We start from the raw sequence: 23501 nt of genomic DNA, 5'->3' as shown, positions 1-23501 counted from the left end.
CCAATGAGTAACGTACAACATTTTTCGAATTTCAGTGAACAAAACTCGATATTTTAAATTTCATTGAGTAATCGAAAATGTAGACTTAAGTTCAGTGACCAAAATTTGACATTTTAAATTTTAGTGACTAATTAAAGATATAGAATTAAGTTCATTGGAAATTGGAATAATTAATTCGAAAAAGTGTTAATTATCCAAAATTAGGAATGACAATTGGGCTCGTTGTCTCAGGTCGTCTATAGCTCGGCTCGAAAAAAGCTCGAGCCCGTCCTGCTCGAGGCTCGGGTCGAGCCCCATTTTGGGGTGCCAAGCAAAGTTTGAACCGACTTGTGTGGCTCGTCCGCTTGAGTTTACAAGCCTATATTTAAAAAAAATAAAATAAAATGTTTTAAAAGCAGCAGCAGCTACTTAAGTAGCAGGTTGCTGCTAAAAAAAAAAAATAATAATAAAATAAAAAGTGTGCCTGCCTGACTCAATTAGGAAAGGCCTCGAGCGAATGCTCGGATCAAGCCTAATTTTTTTGATCAAACTTTACTCAGGTCCAGAAAAGAGCTTGATTTCTTTATCCGAGTCGAGCCCAAACCTCGAATTTCGACTCGCACTGTAGCTATCCAGAATTGGGAATGGTCAACGAAACAGCACGACAACGCGTTTGTTGCCATTAATACAGTCAAAATCTTCCGAGCAAATAACCAACCCAACATCACCACCGTCAACAATGCTTTTGTCAAGTCCAAAGTCCAACCTCTGACTCACCAACACCGCCACCAGCCGCCCTACCCGCTACCATTTCAAAAACAAACCCAAAGTTTCAATCTTTTTTTCATATTACAATGAAAATGAAAGATTCGTAAATCTTTTCTATGCTATGGAGAACAACACGACAATTTCAGAAAATTCACTGGTTACCACAATCTGCAACTCAATTCAAACGCTGGGCCGTGGGTTCGATGTTACATCTGATATTAGGCTGCTGTACTGTAAAGGAGCACCTGGCTCTCGCTTAGTGCATATTGATGAAGAGCACACCAACAATCTTGAAATCTCTGAAAATCAGGTGATCCCAAATGTCTCTATTGACATCGAGTGCTCCAGAGGCCGGAGTTCCCCTGAGACCACCCCGGTTTGGCCCTTCCATGAGGTCAGTTTCCTTTTCTTGTACCCTTGTTTGCTTCAAATTTGATATTTTTATCTGGGCATTTTTGTTCTTATTGTTACTTCAGTTAATTCTGTTGATGTATTATTATCAATGGTTCTTGGTTCAATACGGGATGCTGTACTTGATAAAATTGTTGGTTATATTACTTTTTCACATTGATTTGAATTCAGGGAAACAATCTTTAATGAATTGACCTTAGAATGCATAAATCCTTTTGTTCTGATATGTGCTACTTTTACTCCGAGCTTTCAATCCGATACAACTAATCTACAGATCTTGATTCAGAAAATAGGTATATCGTGGAGAATCTAATGTTTTTAGTTTTTTTGTGTCTGAATTGTCACATTTGTTGGTTTCCCATTTCTCGTTTATGAAAGATGTTTCAATTTCCAGTTCTTTGGAGATGAATGGAAATTCAATTTGTGGTATTCTTGTGATTCTGGATGTTATTGTTGCTACCGGTTATCTGTCATTTATCGAATTTTTGAATTTGCCCATATCAAGAGTTAAATTAACACTTTTAACCAACTTATACTAGGAAAAACAAAATAAAAAATGGAATAAGAAAAAACTAAGATCGCATTTGGATTGGTGAATTTGAGATTGAATTTATTTCATAGCCTTATATTAAATAAATAGTGATTTAGATAATTTGATTGATTAAGAATGAAAATGATTTCAAAGGACATAGGTTTTATGCATTTGAATTTGTCACCGTGAATGATTAAAATGCATAAGCCAAAACATGACACAGAATCGATTCGAATCCGGTGGGAACTCAAAGCCATCAAAGCAAGTGACACAAATTTAAAATTCATCGGGAGTTCAATTTGTCAGATATAGCAGATCTAGATCATAATAAAGCGTTGAAGGAGTAAGAGTGCAATTTGAATATGGGCTGCCTTTCTGGGTCACGATTGTGTGAGTTCTCTAAGAGCGAGATCAGAGAAAAAATCAATCTTCAATTTGGGCAAAGCATGGGGCTAGCATCGGCCATGTCATGAAGGGCACTTGATAAACCCATTTATAGGTTCAAATCCTTCTGTTGAAAGGAACCTTAAACCTGGCCATTGTTTCTCTTAATTTACTGAAATTATTGCCCTTCATCTGTGCTCTAAAATGCCGCATTTGCATTTATTGTTACGCTTACTTAATTATGTGGAGATAAAATCTGCTTCTTTATAGAAAGTCGACTTGCAGCACATTGTGATTTTAATTAGTTTCTCCGGATACTTGTATTACAGATGGCAAAATACTTCAATGAAAAGTCTAATGTACCCGGACATGTGCCGCTTGGAAGCTTTAACGCTATGTTTAATTTCACTGGCTGTTGGCAACTTGATGCAGCAGCTACAAAATCCCTTGCAATGGTTGGACGTATCATGCCATTATTTAAGGTCAAATTAGCAAAATCGAATTTAGTTTTGCGTGATGACATCAAGTGTGCAGTTCCCTATTCTTGGGACCCCGCATCATTGGCAAGGTGAACATTATGAAAGTCTTCGCATATGAATTCTATTTATCTTTAATCCTTGTCACGTAAAATAAGTGAGTTTTTTCCATATATGACGTTTAATATAGAAGAGAAAATGGTCCTTGATATAGAAAATGTGACTGATTATGGAAGTTCTAACAGATGTATATCACCTTCAGGATGATAAATGTTATATCTTCAAGTCCTCGTTCCAAAATACGAGATATGGATTCTAAAGTGATGGGTTGTATGTAACTGTTGCAGTTTCTCTACTTGACGGCATTATTCAACAACCAAAATTATCTTTTTCATTTCTTTGGGGTGGGGGTATTTAGTGTTGCAGGATCATATAATTTTTTGAAAAGGTTGTCAAAAAATTTGAAGGACCAATATTGATGCATAATGAAAACTGTGGTCGATAGTGAATTATATGTATGTTTTTTTGAAAGCCCATTCATGACAAGGTAAGGGTTTTTAGGCCTACTTAAAAAATTATAGATGGTTATTTTCCATGCAGAAGCTGATGTTAGAGGGTTTATCATTTATGACTCGATACTTCTTCTTTCAGCTTTATTGAGAATTATGGCACACATATTGTCACCTCTGCAACAATTGGTGGAAGGGATGTGGTCTATATTAGACAGCACCAATCATCACCTTTGTCAGTGTCAGATATTGAAAACTACGTAAAAGACATAGGAGACCAGAGGTTCTCCGACTTAAAAAGCCATACAAATGCCGGCCCCTTAAAATACAAGGACAAGGTAAATACAGCAGCATCATTTTTTCTTCCCTGGGGAAAATCATTTGTCGCCTTACCGATCAAAAAGTGTCTACATATTTAATTAATCTTATAGAGCTCTTGGCTTTTGTTCATGTTTTCTTGTTCTAGAATAATTGTAATTGTTGTTGGGGGCCTCTATTCATCAATGCTTATTATCTGTCATGATTTTAAGAAGTTGATTAAAGCAATTTTTCTTGCTGCAGGATGTTACCGTGATCTTTAGAAGAAGAGGGGGGGATGACCTTGAGCAGAGTCATGCCAAGTGGGCCCAGACTGTAGAGGCAGCCCCAGATGTGATTAACATGACGTTTATGCCCATAGTCTCTTTGCTCGAAGGAGTTCCTGGAATAAATTACTTAAATCGTGCTATAGAATTATACTTGGAGTGTAAGATTCCGTCCTAATATATTTGGTACATTCTTAGAAAACGGATACAGGCTGTAGGAAAAAAAGGGTTTTGTATGTTTTGTTTTGGTGGCTTTCGAAAACTGCAAGGACACTATATAGCAGTTTCCTTCAACGTTTTCATTTTATTTTTGCATCTTGAGGAGGTATTAGATTAAAACCTTCAGGTTCTAATAACTGAAAGAATTTGGAGATTTGAGATGCAATGCAATATGACGGATGATTCTGTTAATATTTGAGATATTCTTGTACATTTTGTCGAGGAGTTCTTTTTTACTTCTTAACATCTTGAATTTTGCATAATGTTTCATTTTGTTTCTGCCAGACAAGCCTCCCATTGAGGATCTACAGTATTTCTTGGACTTCCAAATTTCTCGGGTTTGGGCTCCAGAGCAGAACAATCTACAGAGAAAGGAGCCTGTGTGTCCTTCCCTTCAGTTCAGTTTGATGGGTCCCAAGCTTTATATAAGGCCTGATCAGGTATGTAGTTCATTGTCTTGTTACTGTACTTAAGATATACAGCCAATTTAATATTCAGTTAAGCTACAAAATCCAGGAATTTCATCATCTTCTCCAGGAGGATAAGAAAGTTGTGTTTAGATTTATCTGTTTCAGTTTTCTAAGTCAAAACATCCTGGATATTGCAGGTGACAGTTGGGCGCAAACCAGTCACAGGCCTCAGACTCAGCCTAGAAGGCAGTAAGCATAATCGTCTTGCTATCCATTTACAACATCTGGTTTCTCTTCCCAAAATTCTTCAACCCCACTGGGATGCGCACGTGGCTATAGGTGCACCCAAGTGGCAGGGTCCCGAAGAGCAGGATAGCCGATGGTTTGAACCAATCAAGTGGAAAAATTTCTCGCATGTGAGCACTGCACCAATAGAGTATACTGATACATGCATTGGAGATCTATCTGGTGTTCACATTGTCACCGGTGCTCAGCTAGGCGTTTGGGATTTTGGCGCCAAAAGTGTATTACACCTTAAACTTCTCTTTTCCAAAGTACCAGGGTGTACAATAAGGCGTTCCGTGTGGGACCACACCCCCGCCAACTTGTCAGCTCCACAAAGACCTGATGGTTCATCAACTTCACTGTCAGACGGTTCAAATCAAATTGGGAAACTTGCAAAAATTGTGGATGCAACAGAAATGTCGAAAGGACCCCAAGACATGCCGGGTCACTGGCTGGTGACAGGAGCTAAGCTCGGGGTGGACAAGGGAAAAATTATGTTACGGATAAAGTACTCCCTATTGAACTACTGATAGATCATTGTGATAGGCAATTTATTTGTACCTGTTTTCGCTGGTTAGCTAACTCTTTAAGCATTTTTTTGCACAGGCAGCTGATTTATCTATTTTGCTGCACATTCTGTTGATATAGTTAATTCATTTTGCTTGAAAGTTGAAACTTTTGTTGTTGAATAGAATGAATGTTTTGTTTCTTCTGGGTCTCAACATCTTTCCTCTTTTATTCTAATACGTTGCTACTCATTTCTGTATTGTGATTTTTTCATATGAAATTTTCGTTGACGGTTTACATCAGAAACTAAACCTTTGAAACGAATTTCATTGACAATTTCAACATCATTTGCTTTATGATTGTTAGTCGCAATTCAATTATTGATTCTGGCTGCCGAATAATTGTAGTAATATTCTTGTGTGGGAATTCTGTATATGCTTTTAGGAACTGTTAATCATCATCAACAAAAAGAGCGTTGCTTTCTTGTCCCAATAAAAAAACAGGAAATAATTTTCAACAGCACAGTGGATTAGCTAGTTTCTGAAAGGGAAGATTACAGAATAGAATAATCACTTTGAGAGGATGGGTGGGGTTTCAAATAGTTTTGTACATGTAGCGAGCAGCGGTCTGTTTGGACATACTAATGATGAATAATAAGATGATTAAGAATATATGTGTCCAAGAAAATGATGTATTAAAAATGTTGAAGAAAGGGACAGCACGGAAGTCAGTTTTTCAGAAGTGATATATTCTGTGTTAATTGCCCTTCGGCTCAATATCCTTTTATCGTCTTGGCACAAGGATGGATAGTGGTGTCAAATTGAGTCGAGCCAACCAGGTGAATGGTGACCTGGCTACTTGGCCTGGTGGCTGGCCGGCCAGGACGAGTTAAAGGAACAGAGTAATGGGCCCCAGGGAGATAGGCATGTAGGTGCTACCCTACCATCCAGGATGGTCCTGCAAGCCAAGACGAGCATTACAGGCTTGGTCCAGCCTGTCACAATACCCGGACTGGTTCAAGCCCGTGCATAGGTCATCCTAGGCCTATTTAAACTGACTGATTCGGCTCATTTGACACCTCTAGAGCAGTAGAGACACAATATTTTCTCTTTCAAACTTGAATTATACCCAGATTAGCTCCTAAATTGTAAATCAATCAATTACCCTGCAAGATTTTCACTTTTAAGTTCAGTTTTGTCAAGAGTTCACTTTGGTAGCAACGATGTTTTTTTATAACACTAATTTCATTGGTGACAAATATATATTGTTCTAAATGTAGCTATTGACAGCTGAGAAAATGATATAAAATCTTAGTTTAACCAAAAGCTGATGCTGAAGTGAAGCTACCGGTTGTCTGCAAAATGCTGAGAGGTATTAAACAGCATATAAAGCGGCAGTGGGAAGCAGGATATGACGGACATTCTTATTTTATAACATTTCACAAATAATGATTGCAGTTGAAGGTTTCAACAGAATCTTCCCCTCCAACTTGCAAAATTCCTCGAGTCTGTCCGGGGATGTTCAGACAAAAAGGAATTATTTCCTTTAGAAGTATACTTAATGGTCAACATCAAGCACATTTTTTGGCAATCATTATTCTTATACTAATGTTCTATTTATATTTAACTACATTCAATTAGCTTCACCATTCTTCCCACTTCTCGTCTTCGTATCAGCATTAGATTCTCAGTTGATCATGGTACATCGATATTTTTCACATGCCTTGTCAATATTTACAGCTTCAAGTTTTCTTGAATTCAATCCTGATATTCCTCTTATTCTGCAGGATAAAGCTGAACTTATTGACGGAAAGGTGGATTGGAAAGGAAGAACTGCAACGAAAGATAAGCATGGTGGATTTCGCACTTCTTTGCTCATACTAGGTAATAACTTTGCTGCATGCATTAAACCAATTCGAAAGTCTATTAAGATAATTGTATTCTACATTCTTGATCTAAATAGGTTTCTGTTTTATGTTACAGGTACTTTTGCTTTCGAGAACATGGCAACCTTGGCTTTGGGTGTTAATTTGGTGACATACTTTAATGCGGTGATGCACTTTAGCGTGGCTGATGCAGCAAACCACCTGACAAACTTCATGGGGACTAATTATATAATTACCATCCTCGTTGCCTTCCTAGCAGACACTTATTTAGGCCGATATAAAGCAGTTCTCATTGCAGCAATAATCGAGTTTTTGGTGAGCATATTCTTAATTGAAAACAAGCATCCTCGAGTACCTTCTCCTCGTAATACTGGTGGTATGAAAAGAGAAGAAAAGATTCAATTCTTTGATTGATAAAAAATAATCCACGTGCAGGGACTTGGAATGCTAGCGTTGCAAGCTCACTATCCTAAATTCAAGCCCCCACTCTGCAATATTTATGATCCAACATCAACAAACTGTATTCAAGTTAATGGTGGTAATGCCGCTCTTCTGTTTATCGCTCTTTACTTGATATCATTTGGCTCTGGAGGAGTGAAAGCGGCGTTGCCATCTCATGGCGCCGATCAATTCGATGATAAAGATCCGAAGGAGGCAAGACAGATGTCAAGCTTTTTCAATTGGCTCTTAATGGCAGTATGCGTAGGTGGTGCTATTAGCTTAACGTTTATTGTCTGGATTCAAGATCATAAAGGGTGGGATTTGGGTTTTACCGTTTGCGCCATTGCTATGTTACTGGGAGTAATAATCTTTGCTTCTGGATTACCACAGTATCGTTTCCATGTTATTCATGGGAACAGTGCCCTTACTGAAATTGTTCAGGTGCTCATACAACTTAGTTTTTACCGTTCTTTGCAAAGTAAATATATCACTTACGCATTTTATACGCTAATTTTGTTTGCCTAATCTTGTTGATAATAGGTTTATGTTGCAGCTGCTCGCAACAGAAATCTTCAGCTTCCTGAGGACTCTAATGAACTGTATGAGATCAATATGGACAAGGAAGCTGCCATTGAAGCAGAATTTCTACCTCATACCAATGTTTTCAGGTCGCCTGCCTAACAAGTATCATGATAATGCATGGACTTTATTAAGACAGAAGAAGAAGCTAAAATCGTGTCCATTATTCTATTGAATATTGCGAGCATTCAGTGAATTTTATTTTATTTTTTTAATTTTTTTTTAATTTTTGGAGAATGAGTTGTTAAAATGTAAAGAAACATTACGGGTTTCTTTGCAAAATTATTTTATTGGAAGAACGTATAGTCAAAAACAAGTTTGTGAAAAAAGGATTTTGAAATAAGCTTTACAAAACAAATGCTTATATATTCTTGGTAATTTTTATTATCAGATTCCTGGACAAAGCGGCCATCCAGACATCTGCAACACAGACTGAAACACCAAATCCATGGAAACTTTGCAGAGTGACTCAAGTGGAGAATGCAAAAATTTTACTGAACATGATTCCAGTCTTCTGTTGCACAGTAATTATGACTCTTTGCTTGGCTCAACTGCAAACCTTCTCCATTCATCAAGGTTCAACCATGGACACAAGAATCACCAAATCCTTCAACATCCCACCCGCTTCACTACCCATCCTTCCTGTCGTGTTTTTGATATTCCTCGTCCCGCTATACGACCAAATAATCGTCCCATGTGCACGTAAGTTCACAGGTATTCCCACCGGCATAACATACCTGCAACGAGTAGGAGTAGGCCTCGTTCTATCCTCCTTGTCCATGGCAGTGGCAGCAATAATGGAAGTAAAAAGAAAAAAGGTTGCAAGAGACCACGACATGCTTGATGCAACACCAATACTGCAGCCATTGCCGATCAGTGTCTTCTGGTTATCAATTCAGTATTTCATATTCGGGATAGCTGACATGTTCACTTATGTGGGACTTCTGGAATTCTTCTATTCCCAAACTCCAAAGGATCTTAAATCGATTTCGAGTTCTTTCCTTTGGTGTTCTATGTCGGTGGGATACTTCCTTAGCACCATAGTTGTGAACATAGTGAACCATGCAACGAAGGATATTACGCGCAGTGGAGGTTGGCTGGCCGGAAACAACTTTAACCGAAACCATTTGAACCTTTTCTACTGGTTGCTTTCTTTGATGAGCTTGTTGAATTTCTTCATCTATCTCTTTGTTTCTAAGAGGTACAAGTACAGGAAAGAGGGCTATGAAGTTCAAATCAATGGGAATGGAGTACATGAGTTGCAGAATAAAGAAGATGGAAAATAGTCGTATAGAAAAGCTCGTCTCTTTAATCAGTTTAATTTCTTGGAATATCTTCTGTAAGTTTGGTTTTGTTCTTGAATAGAAAAAGTTTGGTTTTGTTCTTGAATAGAAATTTCGTAATGTGGGCATGCAGTGCAGGCAAATACAGTACTGGATTCTTGAAATGACATGTGGCCCCCTTTTGGTTCAACTAGAAGTCTTGAATAATATTAAGTCAATGTTGTTGGGTTTTTTTGATACCTAATAAATCTCGAGTTATGATATTAATATGGGATAATATATTTCATAAGTTTAGGCCGATGAATGAAATAAGTCCAACAACCAGTCCATGAGCTCCACCCGATCTAATTGTATTCTCTTTTGGATGACTTAAATCTTGGTCCGTTTACCTTTTTTTTTTGGTCAAATTAAAAGCCTAACCCTAGACCATTTATAAGACTACAACCCTAGCTATTTTCTAGTGTGATTTGTGAGAAAATAAAAGGAGAACTCGGTTGCCCCTTAAAGTTTGTGAAAAACAGTCTCTTGAAGTGGTTTTGCCATAGCGTACCTTTGTAGTATTTTTTTCTTGTCTTTGTGGTTGCAAATCATCACCATCTCTTGTTTTTTGTGGGTAATACTGAATAGCAATCGATGTGAATTACATTGGTTGTGGATCGGGACAGTTTTGGTTTAGTTGTTTGATAGAAAAACAAACGTTGGACTGAATCCAAAAAACACCGATTTGAAAATCCTTGGAGAGAGCTTCCACAGCAAATGTCAATAATTAATTTTAGAATAATGCTGTTTTCAGTATCTTACTATCGCTGTCGTTCTACGTGATATACATATGATAGTTAGTAATTTGATATATGAGGTAACAAAAATAATTCCGCTACATGTACAACTTCATATACAGTGCTGACGTGAAAAATGGAAAGAAAAAAAAGGCAAAATAGCCTGTTTTGCAGTTGGTGACCCGACTAAAGCCCTATTTCTTCTCCAAATTGAATCACTCTCCCATTTACAAAAAATAAAGCAGAGACCACTATAATTCTAGGCACAACCCAAATAATCACCACCTCCGATCGCCGCCTGAACTGTAAGAGAAGTCAATCGTGGTCGGTGAGAGAAAAAAGGGCAGCAACTATGTGAGTTGTGGTTTTTTGGTTTTAAATTTTTTCCCCCAACCTCTCAATGTATATGTGAGTTTTTTGTTCGATGTATGTGTGAGTTTTTTAGAGTGATTGGAGAATCTGCCGAGGGATTAGTTTTGCATCGGGGTTAGTTGAATTTGTGTTAGCAAATGTTTTGCACAAATTTGATTGGGAACAACCCGATGGAGCAAAATGGGAGAACATGGATATCGCCGAACAATGAGGTCTCATAATTGGAAGAAAAGATCCACTCATTGCTGTTGCGATTCCTCATGATTCCTAAATTAATTTGTCTTCAAGTTCAAATACTTCCTGGGCAAGGTTCTCCTGCCACTCCCAAACTAAATCCCAGCAACTCAGTCTTGATTTTGCTCACATCATTTTCTCTGAAATTGTTTGCAAACATCGATTAATATATCTGCGTTTGGATTTGGCAGCTTCAGAATTTTTTTGTAAATTTTGTTAAATTGTTTTGGTTTGGACAGCCGTGGATCCTAAACCATAGAGTTGATTCCCGTAATTGTGATGCTCAACTGCAAACCTTCTCCATTCATCAAGGTTCAACCATGGACACAAGAATCACCAAATCCTTCAACATCCCACCCGCTTCACTACCCATCCTTCCTGTCGTGTTTTTGATATTCCTCGTCCCGCTATACGACCAAATAATCGTCCCATGTGCACGTAAGTTCACAGGTATTCCCACCGGCATAACATACCTGCAACGAGTAGGAGTAGGCCTCGTTCTATCCTCCTTGTCCATGGCAGTGGCAGCAATAATGGAAGTAAAAAGAAAAAAGGTTGCAAGAGACCACGACATGCTTGATGCAACACCAATACTGCAGCCATTGCCGATCAGTGTCTTCTGGTTATCAATTCAGTATTTCATATTCGGGATAGCTGACATGTTCACTTATGTGGGACTTCTGGAATTCTTCTATTCCCAAACTCCAAAGGATCTTAAATCGATTTCGAGTTCTTTCCTTTGGTGTTCTATGTCGGTGGGATACTTCCTTAGCACCATAGTTGTGAACATAGTGAACCATGCAACGAAGGATATTACGCGCAGTGGAGGTTGGCTGGCCGGAAACAACTTTAACCGAAACCATTTGAACCTTTTCTACTGGTTGCTTTCTTTGATGAGCTTGTTGAATTTCTTCATCTATCTCTTTGTTTCTAAGAGGTACAAGTACAGGAAAGAGGGCTATGAAGTTCAAATCAATGGGAATGGAGTACATGAGTTGCAGAATAAAGAAGATGGAAAATAGTCGTATAGAAAAGCTCGTCTCTTTAATCAGTTTAATTTCTTGGAATATCTTCTGTAAGTTTGGTTTTGTTCTTGAATAGAAAAAGTTTGGTTTTGTTCTTGAATAGAAATTTCGTAATGTGGGCATGCAGTGCAGGCAAATACAGTACTGGATTCTTGAAATGAAATGTGGCCCCCTTTTGGTTCAACTAGAAGTCTTGAATAATATTAAGTCAATGTTGTTGTGTTTTTTTATACCTAATAAATCTCGAGTTATGATGTTAATATGGGATAATATATTTCATAAGTTTAGGCCGATGAATGAAATAAGTCCAACAACCAGTCCATGAGCTCCACCCGATCTAATTGTATTCTCTTTTGGATGACTTAAATCTTGGTCCGTTTACCTTTTTTTTTTTTGTCAAATTAAAAGCCTAACCCTAGACCATTTATAAGACTACAACCCTAGCTATTTTCTAGTGTGATTTGTGAGAAAATAAAAGGAGAACTCGGTTGCCCCTTAAAGTTTGTGAAAAATAGTCTCTTGAAGTGGTTTTGCCATAGCGTACCTTTGTAGTATTTTTTTCTTGTCTTTGTGGTTGCAAATCATGACCATCTCTTGTTTTTTGTGGGTAATACTGAATAGCAATCGATGTGAATTACATTGGTTGTGGATCGGGACATTTTTGGTTTAGTTGTTTGATAGAAAAACAAACGTTGGACTGAATCCGAAAAACACCGATTTGAAAATCCTTGGAGAGAGCTTCCGCAGCAAATGTCAATAATTAATTTTAGAATAATGTTGTTTTCAGTATCTTACTATCGCTGTCGTTCTACGTGATATACATATGATAGTTAGTAATTTGATATATGAGGTAACAAAAATAATTCCGCTACATGTACAACTTCATATACAGTGCTGACGTGAAAAATGGAAAGAAAAAAAGGCAAAATAGCCTGTTTTGCAGTTGGTGACCCGACTAAAGCCCTATTTCTTCTCCAAATTGAATCACTCTCCCATTTACAAAAAATAAAGCAGAGACCACTATAATTCTAGGCACAACCCAAATAATCACCACCTCCGATCGCCGCCTGAACTGTAAGAGAAGTCAATCGTGGTCGGTGAGAGAAAAAAGGGCAGCAACTATGTGAGTTGTGGTTTTTTGGTTTTAAATTTTTTCCCCCAACCTCTCAATGTATATGTGAGTTTTTTGTTCGATGTATGTGTGAGTTTTTGAGAGTGATTGGAGAATCTGCCGAGGGATTAGTTTTGCATCGGGGTTAGTTGAATTTGTGTTAGCAAATGTTTTGCACAAATTTGATTGGGAACAACCCGATGGAGCAAAATGGGAGAACATGGATATCGCCGAACAATGAGGTCTCATAATTGGAAGAAAAGATCCACTCATTGCTGTTGCGATTCCTCATGATTCCTAAATTAATTTGTCTTCAAGTTCAAATACTTCCTGGGCAAGGTTCTCCTGCCACTCCCAAACTAAATCCCAGCAACTCAGTCTTGATTTTGCTCACATCATTTTCTCTGAAATTGTTTGCAAACATCGATTAATATATCTGCGTTTGGATTTGGCAGCTTCAGAATTTTTTTGTAAATTTTGTTAAATTGTTTTGGTTTGGACAGCCGTGGATCCTAAACCATAGAGTTGATTCCCGTAATTGTGATGGAAGCATTAGTTGTATATTTAAAATTTGCTTAGTCTTTCCAACATAGCTTGATGGTCGCACTAGGTACTTATTTGAACTGAAGCAGCATTCTTAAGAATTTGTGATACTAATGTGGTTACATGTTGATGTGGTTGTATTAGATAAGTTCGATGGCAGAAAAGAATAGGGGAATATATCATTGCTGTAGACAGAGGGTACATATGAGATGTCAAAAGGGTCGAGTCGGATCGACTCGTCAAAATAAGGCTCGTGGGTGGCTCGGGCTCTAAAATCACGAGCCCGAGCGCGAGCCGAGCTTGAAGGTGAGCCGCTTGTGGGCTCGTTAAAATGAAGAGCCGCTCGTGACTTTAGTGACCAAAACGGTCACTTTTTAAAAAAAGTGACCGTTTAATCACTACTTTTCATTTTTCAACTCTCTTTTATTATATCAATTATCGAGTTTTTACTCTTTTGTGTTGCAAAATATACAATATCAATTCATTTTTTTACAATTTATTCAGTTACAATTTCAATTCATTCAATTTTCAATTCTCACTACATTTATATTTTTCTAGTTATTATATATGAATTTCATCATAAACAATCAAACAAATGGATCAATGCTCATTTGTTGAGAATTTATTTGATACGGGATGTGAGCCACATGGCGAATCGCCTAGGACGTCGCAAAGTCAATTACCAAATGAATTTGCCGGTCTAAATGGTGTACACATACCTGAAGATGTTCACATTCACGGTCATAGAAGTTACAATCCAATTGATTTGGATGATATTAACGTTTCTAAAGCGGAACATGAGGATGAAGATGTCGAATTAAACATCCCAGATGTGAGGGGAAAGTGAAAGGGCAAAAACAAGCAAAATGTTGTGATCACTTTAAGTTGATTTCAACGGAAAAAGTCGTCGATGGCCTTGTAGAATCTAAGGTAGTATTTACATACTGCCAACAAATATTGACATGACAAAAAGGAATTGGTACTACACATCTCAACCGCCACTACAAAGTATATGCGGCCAGACATGAACTTCTTTCAGCTGGTCAAATACAATTGCAATTTGGCAGTCCAGGCGTCGGTTCTACGACTTTACCCCTATCCACGTGGGTGTATTCGGAGGACAATACTCGAACTGGAATTGTGAAATTTGTTGTTGTCACTGAGTTGCCTCTGGTTGTTGCAGACAACCAACACTTCGTCTCGTTCATAAAAGAATATTTGCAACCAAGATACGTTGAGATAAGTCGAAACACTCTTCGTGCTGATACAATACAATATTTCAATAATTCAAAAAAATAATTAATTATGGATTTGTAACAATATGGGGGGGGGGGGGATATCTTTAACTTCTGATATATGGGAAGGGATTAATAAAAGAGCATATATAGCTGTAACCGCACACTATATGGACTCACTTTGATGCATGCATAAAAAAAATTATTGCTTTTAGAATTATTGAGTTTCCTCACAATTCTAATAATATATATAATGCTATTATCAGTATTATTAGAGAATATATACGAGACTAAAATTCGGTCTTTTACTTTTGATAATGGTAGTGTTAATAAGGTAGTCGTCGATAAATTGTGTAGGACACTTCAACCTAATTTTGGCGGGTATTTGTTTCATATTCGTTGTGTGAGCCATATCTTGAATTTAATTGTGCAAGATGTCTTAAAACATATAAATGATAAATTTCAAAGGATTAGGAATTCATTAATATATATTACGATTTCTTCTAGTAGAAAATAAGCATTTGAAAAATTTTGTGCCGAATTAGAGGTGACGACTGCTAAAACATTTGTTAGCGACGTAGGTCGTAGATGGAACTTTACTTACTTGCTATTAAAGTCATGTGAATGTTTCGAATATTTAATAACTGACTTTTATAACAATAGACACGTTAGAAGTGATGACGATGGTATGTTGAATAAATCCGATTGGGTTTTAGTTTTGAAAGTTAAACGATTTTTGACATCTTTTTATGAGACTACAAAGATTTTATTCGGTGTTTATTATATTACTAGATGTCTGGTGCTTGAATGCCTTTATATAATTGCAAGAACATTCCATAAATATAAAAATGATCTTGCTTTTAGTGAAATTATAATTGATAGGGAATTAAAGTTTAGAAAATATTGGGAAGAACTGCTTATGTTATTTCCTTTAGTATGCGTAATGGACTCTCGATATAATATTTCGGGAACTAAATATGTAATTGATCAAATCAATAAAGCCTTAATACTTGATACACCTATCACTTATAAGAATTTAGAGCAAACATTATGTGGAATGTATGAGTTTTATGCGGAAAGAATGGGTGTGAATGTTAGTCGGGTACTCTCTGCATCTACTCCTTCGGCTGAAATTGAAGAAGATGATGCTGAAATAATGAATTTATTTCAAGGCATTAATATATTTAGATATGATGTTACTGCAATGTGTTCATCTAGTGCCATGTCGTCTACAATTGTATCTCATCAAACATTAACTGCAATTCAAAATGCGATGCCTGTCGAATTGATTGATTACTTCAATCATAATATGCCAATAGACAGAACAATTAAAAAAGTTCATAAGAAGTAATTGAATTTTGGCAAAAGTATGAAAGACGTTAGCCAATTGTTTCTGCAATTGAGAAAAAATTTGCTGACACCTCCAGTTAGCACTGTTGCTTTGGAGTCTGCTTTTAGTGCATGTAAAAGAGTTTTGAACGATGTCAGGAGTCGACTGAAAGAAAATGTTTTGAAATCGTTAATGTGCGTGAAGGATTGGTAGGACGTTCATTTTCGACTACAAGATAAATACGCTGAAATTGTATGTTGTCAGGTAAGTGATATTTGATTTAATTATATTAATCAAAATTTCCTTATTTCTTAATCGTTAAATTTAATTTTTTTTAAAAATTGTAAACGTTACAATAAGTTGTTTATGTACAATTTTTAACTCCGCTCACTTAAAATTGATGTAGTCGGTCCTAAACCCGGATAAAGGAGGAAGGTTTACATTTTGTCTACTTTAAAAAGAAATCGAAAAAAATGTATTTTTTGTAAATCTATTTCAAACAACAATTCGTCTCCATTATATAAATATTTTATACTTTATAAAAAATATTATAATATGATAGAAATAAAAAGAAAAAAGTGTCTTTATTAAATTATTTGTATTTTTTAACACTTTTTATTTTTTTTTAAAACGTGTTTTCATTACATTATTTGTGTTTTTCTCTATTTAAAAAAAAACTAAAAATAAAAAGATGATGAGCTCGTGAGCTAAAGCTCGGCTCGGCCCACGAGCTCGCCCAAAATCAATGAGCCGAGCTCGAGAGGTTAAGGGCCGAGCGGAGCCATTGACATCATTAGCTGTCAGAATGCCCGAGAAAGAGAAGATGTCCAAATTGTGTGAGAGTTTTGTTAAATGGATGGAGATTGAAAAGAACAATGACCATAAAGGGCTATTGTTTCGTTGTACCTCTGACTTCAGATACTTCAAGTAGTGTAACAAATTCCTCGACAAAAAGTGTCCATTGCACGATGATGGTGAATCAAGTTGCATCACAAATGGAGGTAAAGACGTGGATATGCTTTGTTGCACATGTTAAAAACGCTTGATAAGCTAAGCGAGGAGAAAGACCTAGAGGTTTCTCTCCAAATAAACATGCGCAAATGGAAACGAGTTTCAGAAAATGAAATCTAAAAGTTGATGTACTAGGATTGTGATTTAACAATTTCTATGCGGTGATCGTTCAGAGTTGTAAATCTAAACTGTTTAAGCCTTTGTAATCACGCAAGTATGTATGCATAGTACTTTACTATTTTGACGTGAAGCTTGATTTTTTGCAACATTGTGGTAATATTTAACAAATGTTGAAGTTTGTTTTTTATCAATGTCCCAATAAATTTGAGGGAAACTTTAATTTCACAAAGCTTTCTTTGCCATTCCATTTATGCTAAGTCTACAACTAGATCCTTAAAAATTGCCATATGCCACTCATGCTCTCTTAGTTTGAAGAAAGACAATCTAAAAATTTTTGATGATAGTACTGCAAGAAATACGAATAAATTTGAAAAAAGACAAATTATTCACATATACAAGAATGTAAATTCTCTTTCCCTTCTAACGAGTACAACTCTCTATCAAAACTACAACCCAAAATTCAAAGTGGGGATTCTAACCCACACCGCAAGTCACAAAACCTTATAGGTAAAAGTTTCAACCAAAATAAATTGAAAAAATAACTTCATTTGAATTGAAGTATATATATGTGTGTACAAGTTACAAACCCCTCTTTTAAAGGATTGCCCAACCACTTGCTAACTCAGAGTGAGGGACATGGGCAGAAGTTATTGATAATAACAATCCAGAAGAGCTATTCAATGTGAACTACTAGAAAAGAACCTAACACAAGTACAGTGTTTCAACTTGGCAAGAGGTTCTTGTGTTCTCCCAAACTTAAGATCCACACAAATTGCAACTTACAATTTTTTCAGTTATCATGGGCAAACGAATATCAACGTTGCAACTTGTGTATGAAACTAAACTTAAGCAACAAAAATCACACTCTGTACTTCATAACAAAAGGGTGTTCATGGATATTGCACGAACACTATATAACCAGTTAATGCACATTGAATTGCCACTACATCTGGATACAGTTTGCTTTCATACCCTCTATGGAGATGCATCCCATAGATTATATAGTTGTGTCCTTGATGAACTAGCATGTTGAGGGGTCGATACAACACCAGGTGCAGCAGCTTGATAAGGCATTCCATAACTTGGTATCTCAACAAGACTTGAAGGGTAGCAACCTGAGGAACGGAATAAGTGGCACTTGACGTCCAACCTGCTATGGCACTTGGAAGAGACGATGGATGGAATGGCTGCATTCGTAATGTTATAGCAAGTTAGTTGGAGATGGAAATTAAATTAAATATTCATATGTTAAAAAAAAGACAGCTTATAGTATGAAAACCCTGAGGGAAAACACTTGTTGCGGACGGTCTCAATGTCTTCTCAACGACTCCCATTTGTGTTCTACCATTGTATGGAAAATTGGTGTAGTAGTATGGCTTGACATTGCCTGACATAAACATTAAAAATGGAAGATGTTAACATCAGAATGTGCTAAACATACATTGGAAAACATATAATTACCTTGCCAATTGGGTAAAACATTTGAAGTCGATGTAGGAATGAAATTCAAAGATCGCAATTGTTGTGTTAGTGCGTGACTCTCTTCGTCACCCTACATGATATGAAAAATGAATTACAAACATGTCTACAATACACGGACTAGTAGCGAATACTTACACATATAACTTGTGAATATGGGAACGGTGTTAGCATCGAATATTGTGCTTGCAACGGGGTCTGAATTATATGTACACCGTGTTGAAGATTGCTTTTCGTCCCTCTTGATCTCGCCTACATGACAGGGGAAGAATTGGTAGTTTATATTCATTCAGATGAATGTAGGACGTAGATGAGAAAATATTGTGCAATTAAAATTACCTTTGTTTTCTTTGAGTTCGACTCCAATGAGCCTTTAATGCGTAGTTTCTTTGGCGAGCCTTTCCTTTTTGAGCATTTAGGATCTTGTATACCCCCCTCACTGCTCATATCATGCGATACTCTAGATTGTGAGCCTAAATGCAAACTAGGCTGCGAAATGCTGTTACTTCCGTAACAGAACTTCGTGGACTCTGTCTTTAGATTGCAATTGAATTCAATCTATCATCGCACGAGTTCAATCTTCATCGTCTGCGGCAATGTTGGCCAACATAGTGAACAATTTACACATAGCGAACAATTTACACATTCTACCATATCTCAACTGGCAAGGTGTGCTAAGCAAACCATCGTAGTTCACAGTGACCCTCGTGTAGGCTCTACTAACATCTCTTCTCCATCTCTTCAATATGTAACTCTTTGGTAATAATGTGACGCCGTTGCACATCAACATTGATATGGCATGTCTGCACAAAATTCCACGGAACTCGAATAGGTGACAATTGCAAATAATATCGCACTCCCTTACATGAAATGTGACCGAAAACTTTTTCTTCCTCACCGTTTCTTCGTAAATGACATCCTTAACCTCATACGTCATTTTCAAGCATTTATCTGCTGTAGAGATCACATCGCAATACACCTTCCTAGTTATCACATCCTGAAATTCCTGAAACTTTGAGATAGTATAAATTTCTTGAAATTATTTTTCCATTTCATATTTTGTTGCATAAGGCACCATTTGCGAGAAAGATTTAAATCAACTTGGAGTTCCTTTTCAACTTTATTTCGTAATGCTTGTTCGTATTGCTCAACAAGTTGCTTCAATGACGTTTTAAAATGCACATATTCATCGAAAAATGCATTCATACTATGACTGCATTGAGTTGTTGACATCCCTATCCAAATGTCGTTTTCAAATAGCATGGCACCCAACGACTTCTGTTTTCATACAACCCCGACAACCATTCGTTATCATGTAGGTTATATGTATCGAGCACAATTCTCTAACCTTCTTCAAATTCTTCAACATTCTGTGTATCATACACTAATTCGTGCATAGACGAAAAAATTGAGCCTTTGTCAATGTGATACCCGAACTTTTCGGGCAACTCTTTTATGATGTGTCATAAATACCATCTATGCCTCGTATTTGAAAAGACTATCTCAATTGTATTTTGCATAGCCTTTTTTTGATTTGTAATAATTCCATTAAGAGGTTGAATGTGCATGCACTGCATCCATTTCCTAAATAGTCACACAAATGTATCTGTATTTTTATTTGATAGCAAACCACATTCAAGAAGTGTTGATTGTATGTGATGATTTACTCCGACAAAGGGAACAAAAGGCACGTCGTATTTATTAGTGAGATAAGTCGTATCAAAGGTCACTACATCTCCGAACTCCTTATACGCTAGCCTACGCCTATTATTTGCGCAGAATAGATTTTTAAGCCGTAACCCTTCGTCCAAATCCATACAAAAGTAAAATCCCGAGCACCGTGCCTACATTTGTGAAAAGTAAGATTGTATTGTCACGACATCTCCTTCACTTAGTCTCAAAAGCCTTACTTGTTCAACATAATTTTGACAATCCTTTTCTTGTAAGTCATATTCTCATACCCACTCGCTCAACAATTACAAAGTTGTAACTTTTGTGCAAAAGAATTTAGGCCGTGTCGTTCATTTCAAGCTTGCATTTAACATTTGCACTCAACTCTCGATTGCATCGATACATCCTCTACTTTGAAGGACTTGTTTTATGAATGTGTTCGAAATACACTGTGCAAATTTTCTACATTCCACGAATATCTGAAGAAGCAATCAGCTTTGCTTTGCACCCTGTCTGAATTGTTGGTTGCAGATTCAAAGAAGCGCTTGTATTACTGCTTCTTCGACCCTCACGACAACACGTCAACATAACGTATCTCACTTCTCTATCCCCTCCCTTCCTCGAACTCCTTCTCCTAACTGAAAAACCTATGTTATACGTATCCCTCTTGTGAAATTCGAACAACTACTTTTCATGTTTGAACTTTGTACCACCTCCGGCACAATTGTACCATCTTTTCCTAAGAGATTATCTTCCAATGTGATTATATTTTCAGTATTGCTCTTATTATTGGATTGTACAAAAACTTGTATTACTGATTATATTAAATGGGAACATGATCAGCATTACAATCAAATTAAATTTTGAGTATTGTTAATATGTAAATGAATATCCAATTTCAAAGAAAAAAAAAAATAGAAATGAGATGACATGTCTATCAATAAAATATGACAGAATCATACAAAAAATATTAGAAATTTGCTTCGATTCTCAAACACTACAAATTCAAAAATATTATGGAAAAATCACCTTTCTTCGTCATTCCTTCGACCCCTATGTCACTACAACTGCTCGTTAAGTACGTGAATCCTTCCGGTTTGCACCAAAACTCTAATTTTCCTCGGATGTGTGGTGGTCGTCGTCACGATCTATATTGGGTAGGTCGGAGATTTTCATGAGTGGGTTAAGGATGGCGGGATGTGGAAGGATACGACCGTGCACGATTTTTCCCAGTTGGTTAACATTGGCCGGATGTGGCCATACACGAAGTCTAGTTGGTTAACGATGGGTGCATGTGGAATGATGTGGCCATACACGAAGTCGAGTGGGTTAACATTTGTGGTATGCAAAAAGATGTGGCCATCCAAGAAGTCAAGGTCGCAGAGCACGCTTGGGTGGAGGGGTTTTCAAATGAATTGAGAGTTTTCTCAAATGAATTGGTTTTGGGCCAGTTTAGGAGGCTCTGTATAAGTTCCAAACTTTTAAGCAGCCATGTAGTCGATTTTGAATTGTACCACGTCAGCTTTTTTGAATTGCTGTACACAAACTTGTATGGAAGTAGTATACAAGGAGCATTATTGTAAGAAAAAACTATTACATTAGTATATTAAATCACAAACCGTCACATAGGATGTCATGTAGGGCAACTATCTTAGTGAGCAATTATGAATAACATTACTCTTAATTTTAATCATGTGTTCAATGGGATTCGCAACATTTCAACTATACATTTTTCTAACTTTTATCATAATTCATTAAAAACTTGATTTTTATCTAAACCATACAGGGACATGGTATGAATACCACTGTGAGAAAATTTCATCATCTTTCTAAGTAGGGATGGCAAAAATATACGTCAAACTCGATACCTGCGGGACCCCGTCCCAAACGAGGTGGGGATTACCTGCTTAATTGAGTAATCAGGTCAGGTACGGGGCGGAAAGTTGCACCCGATGCGGGTGCGGGGTTTTTTTTTTTTAATTCAATACTTTAAATAGAAAAATTTCACGAAACTTCTTTAATTTTAATAGAAGATGGCAACTTTTTAATTCAAGTTAAAGTTGAACAATCAATATTAACAACATCTTTCATGGGTTCCACAATATTTTAACCACACATTTCAATACTTCTATCACAATCTACTAAAAAATTTAATTTTAATCTTCACCAAACACCATGTAAGATTATATAAGGAATTTGATAAACAATAAAAACCTTACTTGCCAAATATATTTGAATAATTTAACTTTTAAAAATAAAATAAATTAACTAAAAAATTTAATAACTATATTATTGTCTCTCTTGAATGAATGGGGATAATAAAATGAATTATCAAAAACTATAAAAAAAAAAAAAAAACTAAATGAGTATGTAAACAGGGCAACCGCCCATGCCGCCTTAAATGGGTAATGAGGCGGGAAAATGCTCAGTGAGACAGGGGATCCCGCCCCGCCCTATTGCTATCCCTATTTCTAAGGCAGAAAATCTACAATTTTTATTAGGTTTCTTTCAGCGTTTGCGTACAGTATATATAACAACAATCACATGAAGCAATTCAATGTCCATACATTCTTCTAGCAATCACCCACAACCTAATAGAAATCCTAATAATTAATATTCTTTATGTTTGTTGTAATGCAATTTTTTGAAAAATAATTTCATAGGACTTATAAAATACAAAATAAACTTAGGCATTATAAACTCATAAAAAATATAGAAATAAATTAATGAAAGGAATGTTAGTTTATATTTATTATTGATCGATCAACCATCTAGCTTCCTTTGTTAAAAATGGGAGCGTATGGATAGTTAGGAATTTCTCGAATGAATCTCACTCCTTCGTATGTGAATGAATCGTATTATCGTTGAGTGACAGATGAGAAATTTATGGAGGACTGACCCATAATAAACCTCTAGGTTTGCAAGCTTATGCTTTTTGCTAGCGGCGCCATGTTCCTCATCCAGCCAAGTTGTCTTTTTTTTTTTTTTTTTTTTTTTTTTAAAAAAATTTTTTTTTTTTTTTTTTTTTTTTTTTTTTTTTTTTTTGTTTTTTTTTTTTTTTTTTTTTTTTTTTTTTTTAAATAAATATTTCCTTCGCATAAATTTGGTATTCTCTTAGAGTCTAACAAAATTTAAATAGTAGGATGGTTACATTACCATCACAATTTTTATTCGTTACACCACATTTTAATTGCAGTTAATTTCTTCAATCATTGCTCGTTATAGCAATTATTTTCTTAATTTTTTTGAATTCTTAATTTAAACATTTCATTAATTACTATATCATATCATTGATGATAATTTATATTAAAATATTTTGTTTCCATGCTTTGAAATGAGGGA

General features: G+C 36.3%; 3 protein-coding genes across 3 annotated transcripts; all 3 read left to right on the top strand.

Annotated features, from left to right (window-relative positions):
- The first annotated feature begins 680 nt into the window (after positions 1 to 680).
- LOC111373700 (MACPF domain-containing protein CAD1-like) lies at positions 681 to 5275 on the top strand. Its single transcript, XM_022996279.1, has 6 exons — positions 681 to 1141; positions 2404 to 2642; positions 3202 to 3397; positions 3621 to 3804; positions 4148 to 4302; positions 4470 to 5275. The coding sequence occupies exons 1-6, from the start codon at positions 869 to 871 to the stop codon at positions 5085 to 5087; spliced, it is 1665 nt and encodes a 554-aa protein (XP_022852047.1). The 5' UTR covers positions 681 to 868; the 3' UTR covers positions 5088 to 5275.
- A 432-nt stretch (positions 5276 to 5707) lies between these two features.
- On the top strand, positions 5708 to 9348 carry LOC111373692 (protein NRT1/ PTR FAMILY 4.5-like). Its single transcript, XM_022996258.1, has 8 exons — positions 5708 to 5794; positions 5947 to 6078; positions 6522 to 6615; positions 6705 to 6947; positions 7047 to 7264; positions 7385 to 7831; positions 7931 to 8058; positions 8361 to 9348. The coding sequence occupies exons 1-8, from the start codon at positions 5708 to 5710 to the stop codon at positions 9253 to 9255; spliced, it is 2244 nt and encodes a 747-aa protein (XP_022852026.1). The 3' UTR covers positions 9256 to 9348.
- Positions 9349 to 9379: 31 nt separating this feature from the next.
- Positions 9380 to 11656, top strand: LOC111373691 (protein NRT1/ PTR FAMILY 4.5-like). Its single transcript, XM_022996256.1, has 3 exons — positions 9380 to 9448; positions 10046 to 10108; positions 10874 to 11656. Exons 1-3 carry the CDS (start codon positions 9380 to 9382, stop codon positions 11654 to 11656), a joined length of 915 nt encoding a protein of 304 aa, XP_022852024.1.
- Positions 11657 to 23501: the final 11845 nt, after the last annotated feature.

This window comes from Olea europaea, unplaced genomic scaffold, assembly GCF_002742605.1.
Source record: "Olea europaea var. sylvestris unplaced genomic scaffold, O_europaea_v1 scaffold1154, whole genome shotgun sequence".
Lineage (NCBI taxonomy): Eukaryota > Viridiplantae > Streptophyta > Magnoliopsida > Lamiales > Oleaceae > Olea > Olea europaea.
The sequence above is the reverse complement of the archived record's forward strand: the minus strand, read 5'-3'. Positions and strand labels throughout refer to the sequence as shown.

Excerpts from the sequence above, each read along its gene's own strand:
- LOC111373700 (XM_022996279.1), top strand. The coding sequence starts at position 869 with ATGGAGAACAACACGACAATTTCAGAAAATTCACTGGTTACCACAATC. Across the intron at positions 1,142-2,403 it reads CGGTTTGGCCCTTCCATGAG|ATGGCAAAATACTTCAATGA; the intron begins GTCAGTTTCCTT and ends CTTGTATTACAG. Across the intron at positions 3,805-4,147 it reads TATAGAATTATACTTGGAGT|ACAAGCCTCCCATTGAGGAT; the intron begins GTAAGATTCCGT and ends TGTTTCTGCCAG.
- LOC111373692 (XM_022996258.1), top strand. The coding sequence starts at position 5,708 with ATGATGAATAATAAGATGATTAAGAATATATGTGTCCAAGAAAATGAT. Across the intron at positions 6,079-6,521 it reads CTGTCACAATACCCGGACTG|TTGAAGGTTTCAACAGAATC; the intron begins GTTCAAGCCCGT and ends TAATGATTGCAG. Across the intron at positions 6,948-7,046 it reads CACTTCTTTGCTCATACTAG|GTACTTTTGCTTTCGAGAAC; the intron begins GTAATAACTTTG and ends TTTATGTTACAG.
- LOC111373691 (XM_022996256.1), top strand. The coding sequence starts at position 9,380 with ATGCAGTGCAGGCAAATACAGTACTGGATTCTTGAAATGACATGTGGC. Across the intron at positions 9,449-10,045 it reads CCCTTTTGGTTCAACTAGAA|TATCTTACTATCGCTGTCGT; the intron begins GTCTTGAATAAT and ends TGCTGTTTTCAG. Across the intron at positions 10,109-10,873 it reads TTAGTAATTTGATATATGAG|CCGTGGATCCTAAACCATAG; the intron begins GTAACAAAAATA and ends TGGTTTGGACAG.